Source organism: Gouania willdenowi, chromosome 22, assembly GCF_900634775.1.
Source record: "Gouania willdenowi chromosome 22, fGouWil2.1, whole genome shotgun sequence".
NCBI lineage: Eukaryota > Metazoa > Chordata > Actinopteri > Blenniiformes > Gobiesocidae > Gouania > Gouania willdenowi.
Genome location: NC_041065.1, coordinates 32,938,593 through 32,951,048, shown reverse-complemented (window position 1 = coordinate 32,951,048; position 12,456 = coordinate 32,938,593). Strand labels below are relative to the sequence as shown.

Genomic DNA, 12,456 nt, shown 5'->3' with positions numbered 1-12,456 from the left:
AATAATGCTTTTTATTAAAATAAGTGATAATCTGTGTGTGTATTATATTTCTATCTCCAGGGGTTAAAGGATGTGGAAGAAACATGGGAGAACATGCAGTTCAGTATTCGTCCGTACGCGAAGGGAACCCAGAAACGCGGTTCTATACTCGGTGCTGTGGAGGAGATCCTGGTGAACGTTGACAACGACGTGATGAAGTTACAGAGCATGGCCGGCAGCCGCTTTGTTGGGCCTTTCCTCGGAAAAATACAGCAATGGGAGAAAGATCTGTCGCATATTAGTGAGATGATCGAGGTGAGAGAGTGAGACAGAGCTGGTAAATGGCCCCCAACACAAACGCACAAAAATACACAGAAAAATATTAAAAAAATATATATATATTTATATAAAATAACAAGAGTGAGATTACCCTAAAATATACTAACAAAATTAGAACATTACAGAAAAATACAATGAAAGACAAGAAAAACACAAAATAACTTGTTTGTTATTTTTTGTATATTTAAGTAGCAGTTTTGTGTGTTCTGTAGTATTTTCTTGTGTTTTTCTTGTCTTTTAGTGTATTTTTGTGCTTATTTATGATGTGATGTATTTTTTTGTACGTTTTAGTGTATTCTTGCTGTTGGTTTTTTTGCATTTTTCTTGAATTTCTTTAACTTTTGTTGTCATTTTCTGTAATTTTGTATTTTTTGTGTCATTCTGTTTATTTTTGTTGTCGTTTTGTATCTATTATTCAGAGTCATTTTGTGTGTTTCTGTTGTCTTTTTGTATATTTTTACATTAGTTTTGTAGGATTTTCTGGTCTTTTTGTGTATTTTTGTGTATTGCTGTAATTTTTTGTACAGTATATTTTAGTGTATTCTTGTTGTTTTGTGTTTGTTTTGTAAAATTACAGAAAATGACAAGAAAAGTAAACAAAAAAAACAAGAAAAATGCAAAACAATTAGAACAAAACAAAAGGACAACAGAAATACAGAAAAATGACTCCAAAAAAACATACATTTTACAGGAAAATGACACAAAAGGACAACAGAAATGCACATAACAAACAAATATACACAGAATGACCTTAAAACACACAAAAATACTGTATTAATGCTCAGATTGGTCGTTATATAAATAAATTGACATATTGTGGCCCTTTGATTAAAACAAACATATAAACATATAAACATATATGTGATAAAATATATCACGTATATGTGCTAATTCATCCAACATGTGTCCTGTGCAGATGTGGCTGCTGGTCCAACAGAAATGGATTTACCTGGGGAGTATTTTCATTGGTGGAGACATCCGCTCACAGTTACCAGAGGAGGCAAAGAAGTTCGACAACATTGATAAGAACTTTAAAGATGTGAGTGAGAGCATTGAAATGTTAATGTGAAATGTTAGAGTTGATGAACCTACCTGGTTTTTTTATCGTTCTTTGTGCAGCTGATGAGTCAAACGATGAAAGACCCAAACATCAAGCGCTGTTGTCTTCTACCAAATCGCCTCTCAGAGCTACGAGCCCTGAGTGACGGGCTGGAGAGATGTCAGAAGGGCCTCAACGACTACCTGGACTCCAAACGAAACGCATTTCCACGTTTCTTCTTCATTTCTGACGACGAGCTGCTCAGCATTCTGGGAAGTAGTGAGTGCACGTGTGTTCAGGAGCACATGATCAAGGTCTGTATTTATCACTTCACAGGAGAGTCACATTTCTATTTCAAACAAAACACATTATTATACGTCATATTCATTTAGTGGCTTTTTTAAAATGGGACGACTTTACACTTTTAGAGCCTGTGTTCCTCCATCTTTAAATTATGTGATTGATGATGTCACCGGGCCTCACTGCCTGTAAACATCCCATTGTTTTCTATTGGAGTGAAACATTCAGCCTGATTTTTAGATGATTTAGCAGATTTTTCAGTCAAAATAACAACTTGTGCTGCTTTTGGTTGATCTAAAAAACCAGGAAAAGTCAATGTAAACCTCTTTGGTTTACAGAAAGAGGATAAAAACAGTGATAAAACAGTTCCAACTCTGCAGTTTGGTAGTAGACAATGAAGCAGAGAAGAAGAGCTCTCCTAAGTGACCTTTACTCTCCCTTAAACAGTGTGCTGGCACGTTCTGGTGGCTAAAATTAGTGAGTAGCAGTAAAGTTTTGGGGGTTATCATCAGGGTTTGTGCGTCTTCAACTGTCCATGTTTACTTACTTACTTCAGCAACCGGAGCGTGTCAGCGCACTGTTTAAGGGAGAGTAAAGGTCCCTTGAACAGAACAACCAAAAGCAGCACAAGTTGTCATTTTGACTGAAAAATCTGCTAAATGATTTAAAAATCAGGCTGAATGTTTCACTCCAATAGAAAACAATGAGATGTTTACAAGCAGTGGGGACGTGTGACATCATCAATCACATGATTTCAAGATGGCGGAACACAGGCTCTAAAACTGTAAAATAGTCCCATTTTTACAAGTTAATAAAACAAATACGGTGCAAAATAATATGTTTTTTTAGACATTGATCTAGTAATAATAACATTTCAAAGATTTTCGGCCAAACTTGTAAAAGCAGTGGATGATCCCTTTACGAAGGAAACAACTCAATGCGTTTGTGTTGAATTCTAGATGTATGACAATATAGCTTCCCTGAGGTTTGATGTGGAAACCAATGGAGATAAAGTAGTGGGAGCCATGGTGTCCTCTGAGGGTGAGGTGATGGAGCTCAGGAAGCCTGTTCCAGTGGAGGGTCGGGTAGAGGAGTGGATGTTAGCGGTGCTGCATGAGATGAGGAGGACCAACAGGCTCATCACCAAGGAAGCTATCTTCTACTACTGTAGAGAACGGAGCAGGTGTGTACTGTACGGAGCATACAATCATTTATGATCATTTCTAAAATGACAGACAAAACCTGAGGGTTTAATTACTCTAAATAATTGAAATACATAAGGTGTGTTCACACCGAACGTGACTCTGGCGACTAGTTTACAATCAAAATCAATATAAATGACGCAACATCAAGCAACCTCCCTTCAAGCGACGCGACTTGCGCAATTCCAGCGACTGATCTGAGTCGCTGGAAGTCGCTCAAAGTTAAAAATGTTGAACTGTTCGAGTGATTTTGAGTGACGCTGTATCATGACATCCAATAAGCAATGAGTTACAAAACTGTAAACTGAAAATGAAACACACAAAATGACTCCAAATAATACAAAACGATAACAGAAATACACATAAAAACTCCAAATAACACAAAATGACTCAGAAAACATGCAGAATTACAGGAAATCGCAATAAACGTTAAAAAAAGACAAGAAAACTACAAAAAATGACTCACAGTACTATAAAGAAACAAAACAACTACACAAATGCACAATATGGCTCCAAAAGACATACTGTACATTTTACACAAAAAAAACCCAACAAAAATGCACATAACAAACAAACAGAGAACGACAGAAAAACACACAAGACAACAGCAAGAATACACAAAAATATTAAAAAAATTACAGAGAAATACACTAAAAGACAAAAAAAAAACAGAAAATACTACAAAACACACAAAACTACTACAAAGATTTACAAAATGCAGAAATTCACATAAATCACTCCAAAAACACGACAAATACACAATATGACTCCAAAAGACGTACATCTCACAGGAAAAATACACAAAAGGACAACAGAAATGCACATAAACACACATACTCAGAATGACAGAAACACACAAGACAAAAGCAAGCGACGCATCACGGGCGATTTAAGCAACTATAGTCGCTGAAGTCGTGTTTGGTGTGAACGTACCTTGAGACTAAAATGTGAAGAGTGTGAATAGGATCAATAAACTACATTATTTCATACCTGATCATATATGAATTCAGAAGAAAAAAAGTGCTTTTAGACTTTAAAGACTCGATACGTTCCCTAATGTTCCTCGTGTTTCCTGTCAGAGTGGAATGGATGTTGTCGTACCAAGGCATGGTGGTGCTGGCAGCCAATCAGGTGTGGTGGACCTGGGAGGTGGAAGACGTTTTCAAAAATGTCCAGAAAGGCGATAAACACGCAGTGAAGACGTACGCTAAGAAAATGCATCAGCAAATAGACGAACTGGTGACAAGGATCGCTCAACCACTGAAGAAGAACGAGAGGAAAAAGATCAACACGGTGCTCATCATCGACGTCCACGCCAGAGACATCGTGGACAGCTTTGTGAGGAAGAGGTGAAATAATTAATAATCAATCTACAGGTAAAAATATAAACATTAAAGAGTCATTCCATGTCATTTCAACACATTCTCAGGACATCGCACGCACTTCGGTTCAAAAATGATCTGCTATACACCAGACAGGACGTATAGCAGAGCTTTTTCTATATTCTGAGAGAGTAGGTGGAGCTTATTACTATACCATATTTACCTTTTCCATGTGATGGAGTTCCTGAGATATTGGAAGATGAACATGGAAGAAACATAAGGACACACCCCCCTCACTAAATTATCCATATCTCATAAAGTATTAATCAGATCAAAGTGAAAATTTGCAGTGTTTAATATTCACTCAACAATTGGTAAAAAATTCAGATTTTTTAGATTAAAGTGTGTGGGTCATTTGCTAAAAATGATATGATATGACCTTAAATTAATAACTTGATGGTCCTTCCAGTGTAATGGATGCCCAAGCGTTTGAGTGGGAGAGTCAACTGAGGTTCTATTGGGTCAAACACAGTGATGACCTGTTTGTGCGTCAGTGTAGCGCTCTGTTCTCCTACGGCTACGAATACATGGGGTTGAACGGGCGACTGGTGATCACCCCGTTAACGGATCGGATCTACCTCACCCTCACACAGGTATCGGCACAGACCACACCCCGTTTGTAGTGTCAGTGTCTGTGTGACAGTGTAACAGTGTGTGTTCATACTCATGGATGCGCTGCAGGCTCTCTCCATGTTCCTGGGAGGAGCTTCTGCTGGACCGGCTGGCACGGGGAAAACAGAGACCACCAAAGATCTGGCCAAGGCCCTGGGGCTCCTGTGTGTGGTCACCAACTGTGGTGAAGGAATGGACTACAAGGTGAGAAACATTACAGTCATTTCAACCAATTTTCAGGATGTCCCTCACACTTTGGTTTCAAAGAATTCTGAAATGTATACCTATTGCTCCGTGATTATTCAGTTGTCAAACTGTACATTTTTAGTGTGATCAGATGAAGACTTTTGAGATATGGACAATTTAGTGAGGGGGGGGGGTATGTGTCAATTTTTGTGTGATTTTCGATTGTCCTTATTTTTCTTCCATTTTCAGCTTCCAGTATCTCAGGAACTACATCATATAGAAACTGAAATTTGGTATAGTAATACAGCTCCACCTACTCTCAGAATATACACAAAAATCTGCTAAACATTCAATGCTTAATTTATGAATCATCAGGTACCAAAACACAGGCCACGTGTTGTTGCAGCAGTGAGAGAGAAACAAAAATAACAGAATCATTTTTTAAAGCACTGTTTACTAAATAGACCAATAATATCACGTGAACACAAACAACCAATGAACCTAAATGTTTAATAAAATAATGATGAATCAGCGTTAAAAAAGCACAGACAGCATCCGTCTCTGAGTGACAGCTATTAAATCTGTCATGTTTCAGCACCAAGGACAGCGATAAATCAGCGCTAATTTAACCACAAAGGTCACAACACTTTCAGAACACAAAAACACACAAATACTAAATATTTACAAACTTTTACACCATAACGTCTCTAATGAATCAGCAGCAAAGCAGGAAATGAAAATAAAACGTGTGTTTACCTTTTATTTGTAAACAATCAAAAACAGCCATAGAGAACTTTGTATCATCACAACTTTTTTCCATATTTCCAGCCGAGGCCTGACTTGTCTTTCATAAACCTAGAGCAGCAGCTCATCTGAGCTTTTAACTGAGCCTCTGTGTTAATGTCTATATCAGAACTTTAACTTCTCTCTGTCCCTGAGTCGTCCTCATGTCTCCTGGATAGTTCTCCTCCTGTGTCCTGTCTGTATTAGCATCATCGCTACAGGTGCTGCTACTAGCTACGCTAACTGCTGCTAGTAGCTACGCTAACTGCTGCTACTAGCTACGCTAACTGCTGCTACTAGCTACGCTAACTGCTGCTACTAGCTATGCTAACTGCTGCTACTAGCTACGCTAACTGCTGCTACTGCTATGCTAACTGCTGCTACTGCTACGCTAACTGCTGGCTTAAAAAACTCTTTAAATCCAAATTCCATTTTTTTTTTTGCCATTTTCTACCATCTTTTAAGCTGACAGATAAACTATTTTTGCACAAAATCACACTCTAGACATAGCGTGGGGGTGTGGCCTGACTTTCCCCTCTCTTCCTCACTCGAGCTCAGTTTTTACCTCCAGTTTTGTGTTCAATGACATTTACAGTGATTTCAACTCAATAAAAGATGCAGATGTCCAAATGTAATACTTAAAAAATCAAAACTCCAAGAAGCAAATGAGGTGCTGAGAAAATAAAGAAATAAATGAGGTGCTGAAAAAATAGAGAAATAAATGAGGTGCTGGATCAAATCAAATAAGTGTCAGTCAAAATCTGGGAGGTTCTGAATCTTACCAAATGAATCTGTGAATACATCCTATCTGGTGAACATGCAGCTCCTGAAAACACATACCAGCCTCACTAAAGTGTCTATAACTCAAAAAGTGTTTATTCAATCAAACTAAAAATGTACAGTGTGTCTATTGAATAATTAAAGAACAATTGGTAAAAAAATCAGAATTTTTGGACATCAAAGTGTTTGTGCCATTTGCTGAAATGTCATGGAGTGAACCATTACGGCTTTTCAAAAAATAAAAGCAATATTTTTAAAATTTCGATAAAGAATAGTTGGGAAAAATCATGAATATCAACACATACTGTACTTCCCTCAGTAAATTGGCCTTATGTCAGTTTGTTGTTATCTTTCATGCCCAGGCGTATCTTTTCTTAATCTTCGCTCCTTTAAAGCTCATTTGTCAACATCGTGGTTCTCGATGTACTTGAAAAACCTATATAATTTTGTCCTGTAAATAATCAGTGAATACTCTTCTTATAATCAAGTGTATTGAATAGAGGAACAGGACTGTAGCCCTCGAGGACTGACTTTCACTATAATTAAAGTGTTTTTATTGATTCATCTCAATTAACAGACATTTCTACTTCCTTTGTTGTGTACAACAGGCTATGGGAAAGATCTTCTCTGGCCTTGCTCAATGTGGATCCTGGGGCTGCTTTGATGAATTCAATCGGATCGATGCCTCAGTTTTGTCCGTGATCTCCTCTCAAATCCAAGTGATCCGCAACGCTCTCATTCTACACCATAAAAGGTTCCAAGTAAGTCTGTCCTGAAAATAGGATTACAATATAGTAAATATTACATTACTGGAAGGACAGCTTTTAATTGAATTTCTTTTTTACGTTGCACTTTAGTTTGAAGGTCAGGAGATTGATCTGGATGGTCGTATGGGGATCTTCATCACCATGAACCCTGGTTACGCAGGACGAACTGAGTTACCAGAATCAGTCAAAGCCCTCTTCAGGCCCGTCGTGGTCATTGTTCCTGATCTGCAGCAGATTAGTGAAATCATGCTGTTCTCTGAGGGTTTCCTCATGGCCAAGGTAACACATGATCAGTCTTTGTTAGATTTTTGCTTTTTTTTGTGAACACATTCTGATATTGTCCACTCACATTACTGCTGTCTCCAGGTGCTGGCAAAGAAGATGACGGTTCTGTATAAACTGGCTCGTGAGCAGCTGTCCAAACAGTCTCATTATGACTTTGGTCTTCGAGCTCTGAAGTCGGTCTTGGTGATGGCCGGAGAACTTAAAAGAGGCTCGCCAGAACTCAGCGAGGTAGGGACACAACCTTCTCTGTTCAGTGAATAGGAACTAAAGCATTGAAGCTTTAAATATGTTCACTAATCTGACAGGATGTGGTGTTGATGCGAGCGCTCAGAGACATGAATCTGCCAAAGTTTGTATTTGAGGATGTTCCTCTGTTCCTCGGGCTGATCTCAGACCTGTTCCCAAAGCTGGAATGCCCTCGCGTTCGCTATCCACACTTCAACGATGCCGTGGAGCAGATTTTAGAATCCAGTAAATATGTCCTCCTGCCTCACCAGGTACAGATATAGATTCAGTAGATTAAGTCACAGCTTCAGAGCTTCTCGTTGATTCCATTCATTGTTCTTTGGTGAAAGGTGGACAAAGTGGTGCAGATGTATGAGACTATGATGACCAGACACACCACCATGGTAGTGGGACCAACGGGAGGAGGGAAATCAGTGGTGATCAGCACCTTATGTCAAGCTCAGACTAAGTCAGTGTCAGTGACGTCAACTTCCTCATCCTCGGTTTAGATCCATGTGATCATCATCATCGTTTTATTCCGTTGCCAGGTTGGGATTCCAAACCAAGCTCTATCCTTTGAACCCTAAAGCCGTGAGCGTCACTGAGCTTTACGGCGTCCTGGATCCTGTCACACGTGACTGGACGAACGGGATTTTATCCAACATCTTCCGTGACATCAACAAACCTACTGACAAACAAGAGCGGAGGTAGAAATCATGGTTTGATGATCTCATTCAAATGAAATCACTTTTTTTTAATTGAAACATTTTAACATACAACAGCTACTTTTTCCTTTTACCAACTTCCTCACAAAATAAACGATGACATTATTCCTCAGATTTTCTCTGTTAAATAAGAAACAAAACAAACAATAAGTTGTAAATATTCATAAACATCAACAAAATCATGTCATCATTATAATAATGAACAACCTGAGCACCAACATGAGAAACTACAAAGGGTTTGTGTGTTTTTGTTGTTGTTTCTTGGAGGCATTGTGTGTATTTTTGTTATTGTTTTATATAATAATATATTATATAATTGTGTGTTTGCTGTGTTTTTTGTGTATGTTAGTTATTGTTTTCATGGATTCACATGTTATTCACTGACTTACGTCATGACCAGTTAAACATCCAACCTTTACCATGTTTTCAGTAAATCAAAATTTCTTTTAGATTAAATATAGACAAAACAAAAACCACAACAACTGAACAACAAAATAAAAAGTACAAATGAACTTATGTGGCAAAAATGAACCAGGGTGTTCCCGTTTCCTCTCAAGATGACTAAAAAACACAGAAAGATACGCACAAAAATAACAAAATCACAAAAATGTATTGATGCCAAACACAAAAAATGAAAAGTGAAAATGATACAAAACGACAACAAAAATACACAAAATATACTATAACAAAAAGAAAAAGACAAAACAAAACAAAAAACAACAACTGAACAACAAAATAAAGAATACACATTCAATTCTGTAGCAATATAAAAGTACACACTGTCTCCAAAAACATTGCAAACAATGTAACATTACAACAACAAAAACACAAATAACAGAAATAATTTAGAACGAAACAAAATAAACAAAAATAACAACATAAACAAACTAAATCATCATTACACAAAACAACACAAAATACACAAAAATGAATGATTAAGCACAAAATCACAAAAGAAATTAATTCATTCCAAACACACAAAATAAGTGAAAAATATAGAACACGACACAGAAATACACAAAATATACTATAAGAAAAAAAGATAATAAAATAAAAAAGTAAATTTTAACTTCTGTAGCAAATGAACCAGGGTTTTTCATTCTTTTCATTCTTCTCCTCTTTTTTCTTTCAGAATAATTCCTTCTTAGACCTGAATATTATCTAATCAGTCGCACAAATTTTAACCAGTTTTCTCAAATCTTTTAAAATTTCATGGAGTAAATTTACTTTTCCATCACATACTATACAGTATATATTGTGCGTAACTTCAATCCAATCGTCAACCTTTGGTATCTCCTTCTTCATCTACTTTCTGCTAATTTGCTTTCTTACTTGACATCGTGCTGTACTCAGCGCTCTCTGAGTGCTCTAGTTTTATAAATGTTTTTATCCTCAAATGTAAGAGGGAGGTCTACGTTCACAGTGAAATTCCATTTTTAGCTGTTGGTTCCACAGGTACATCTTATTTGATGGTGACGTGGATGCTCTGTGGGTGGAGAACATGAACTCAGTGATGGATGATAACAGACTCCTCACCCTGGCTAATGGAGAACGTATTCGCCTCCAGAGTCACTGTGCACTGTTGTTTGAGGTTTGTCTGATCGCTACAAACCTAATGACTCGGTGATAAACGAGTGTTAACCGTTAGCGTTTGTCGTCACAGGTGTCAGATCTGCACTACGCGTCTCCAGCTACGGTTTCCCGCTGTGGGATGGTGTTTGTTGACCCCAAAAACCTGCGATATGTTCCGTACTGGCAGAGGTGGTTGAACACCAGACCTGAGAAGGTTGGAGAAAATCTCATTACTTTGTGCTTGAGGATCGTTCAACAGAAACAATAAATAATGCATATTTTTTTATAGATATTCTACATATCTAATATTTAGATTTGTGTCCCCTTGTTGGTGCAGTTTTTCTTGATATGAAAATTGCATTTGATGCAGTTGACCACCAAACTTTTAGTCAAGGCAACTGAAATTCAATTTTTCAGAGCCAGTTGTTCTGTCAAATCAAACAAATTGTGCATCTGTCAGCGGTGTCAAATCTCCTTATATTGTCAGGTTGGAGTTCCTCAAGGAACCATATTTGGACCTATTTTGTTCTCTTTATACATTAGCGATTTGCCAAAAATATTCACACATCTTTACACAGATGATGCTGTAATTTTCACAAAAGCAAAGTCTGATATTGAAGTATGTGAATGGTATTATCAAAGCATTCAAAAAATATGATCAAGTTCAAATATATTTTAAAAGGTAAAGAGCTCCAGATTGTACATGAATTTACACCCTTGACCCAAACATAACTTTTAAAAATACAACATTTAAAGTTTTGATCATTTTAGAAAATTTAAACTTGCTTGCTCATGGACTTGCTAATTCTGGCATATTTACATGTATATGTTCATTAATCAGCACTGTCTCTTTTAAATAAAGTTGTTTTTGTTAAACAGGATGTGCTCAATAAACTGTTTGATAAATACGGACACAGCTCTATTGATCTGATCGTTGATGGGATGGTTGGTGGTAAACAAGTTCATAAACTACAGACCATCGTCCCTCAGACTGATCTGAACATGGTTGGTACTTTTCATCAAACTCTAAACAGCTCATCAGACTCTGATCATGTTATGATTATTGGTTATTTTGTATATTTTTCCCTCCTTTTGTCTTTTTTCTTTCTGTTAATATTTTGTGCTGTTATTATTTTGTACAACTCCAGTTGTACAAAACGATGTGTCTTTTTGGTTTTGTTTTATGTGTTATTGTTATTGTAGTTTTGTGTGTTTTTGGTCTCATTTTGTCATTTTTGGGGTCAGTTTGTGTATTTTTCAATAATTTTTTTGTGTGTTAAAAGTAATTTTGTGCATTTGTTGTCATTTTGTATATTTTTTTGTTCTTTTTGTGTTTTTTCTTTATTTTTGTGCTGCTTTGATGTTTTATTTGTGAAATCCTGAAGATTTGAACGGGTCGTGTGTGTGTGTGTGTGTGTGTGTGTGTGTGTGTGTGTGTGTGTCAGGTGACTCAGCTCTGCTCCACACTTGATGCGCTGCTAGAGAATGACAACACCAGAGCTGAGGTGGTGGAATGTTATTTTCTGGAGGCTCTTTACTGCTCGCTCGGAGCTGCTTTGGTGGAAAACGCACGGATCGAGTTTGACGAGCACATCAAACATCTTTCCTGCTTCTCCATCGTACATGATGAGAAGGTGTTGGCTGGACCAGGGGAAATACCAGGTGAACTAGGAGTATTTAGGTCATTGACGTGAAAGAAAATTATAGACAACAGGAAACAATTTGTGAAAATGGGAGGAAACAATGTGAATGTTTGGACATTGCGTGTGGCGTCCCCCAGGGGTTGGTGTTGGGACCTAAATTATTCACCATCTACAAACATCACGTGTCAAACTCAAGGGCCGGGGGCCAAATCTGGCCCTTTAGAGCATCCAATTCGGCCCACTGTCAGTAAAAATGACAGAGGAAACATGAATTATTGTGTAAATTACCAAATATTACAGTTGTAGTTATCTCTAATGGACCAATTTAATGGAACCCCACAATATTTTTAGGGGTTTGTATTGTTCCTTTGTTTATATCACATGACTGCCATCATTTTTAATTGCAAATTGTGGAAATAACTCCTAATATTTCCACCAATCTTGCAATTTCTCACAAACAATTCCACAAATTTACATTGGTAACAAAATCAAGAATTTTTTAATTGAATTGATATTGAAAACTAGAGCACTATGATGTTAAAATTATTTTTTCCCAACTTAAAATCTGCGGCCCATTTGAGATCAAGCTGGTCCGTATTTGGGCCCTGAACCAAAATTGGTTGACACCTCTGATCTA

General features: G+C 37.3%; 1 protein-coding gene across 1 annotated transcript in view; it reads left to right on the top strand.

The window, feature by feature from the left end:
• Nucleotides 1-12,456, top strand: part of dnah10 (dynein axonemal heavy chain 10) — a 68,562-nt gene that overhangs the window by 36,161 nt on the left and 19,945 nt on the right. Inside the window, exons 27-43 of the mRNA XM_028437192.1 lie at nucleotides 61-294; nucleotides 1,235-1,357; nucleotides 1,438-1,671; nucleotides 2,617-2,840; nucleotides 3,939-4,208; nucleotides 4,651-4,834; nucleotides 4,923-5,057; nucleotides 7,211-7,363; nucleotides 7,460-7,648; nucleotides 7,736-7,882; nucleotides 7,960-8,151; nucleotides 8,230-8,348; nucleotides 8,428-8,586; nucleotides 10,060-10,195; nucleotides 10,268-10,390; nucleotides 11,056-11,181; nucleotides 11,622-11,838. Of these exons, the coding sequence (XP_028292993.1) occupies nucleotides 61-294; nucleotides 1,235-1,357; nucleotides 1,438-1,671; nucleotides 2,617-2,840; nucleotides 3,939-4,208; nucleotides 4,651-4,834; nucleotides 4,923-5,057; nucleotides 7,211-7,363; nucleotides 7,460-7,648; nucleotides 7,736-7,882; nucleotides 7,960-8,151; nucleotides 8,230-8,348; nucleotides 8,428-8,586; nucleotides 10,060-10,195; nucleotides 10,268-10,390; nucleotides 11,056-11,181; nucleotides 11,622-11,838 (2,965 nt within the window). The remainder of the gene's footprint in view (nucleotides 1-60; nucleotides 295-1,234; nucleotides 1,358-1,437; nucleotides 1,672-2,616; nucleotides 2,841-3,938; nucleotides 4,209-4,650; nucleotides 4,835-4,922; nucleotides 5,058-7,210; nucleotides 7,364-7,459; nucleotides 7,649-7,735; nucleotides 7,883-7,959; nucleotides 8,152-8,229; nucleotides 8,349-8,427; nucleotides 8,587-10,059; nucleotides 10,196-10,267; nucleotides 10,391-11,055; nucleotides 11,182-11,621; nucleotides 11,839-12,456) is intronic.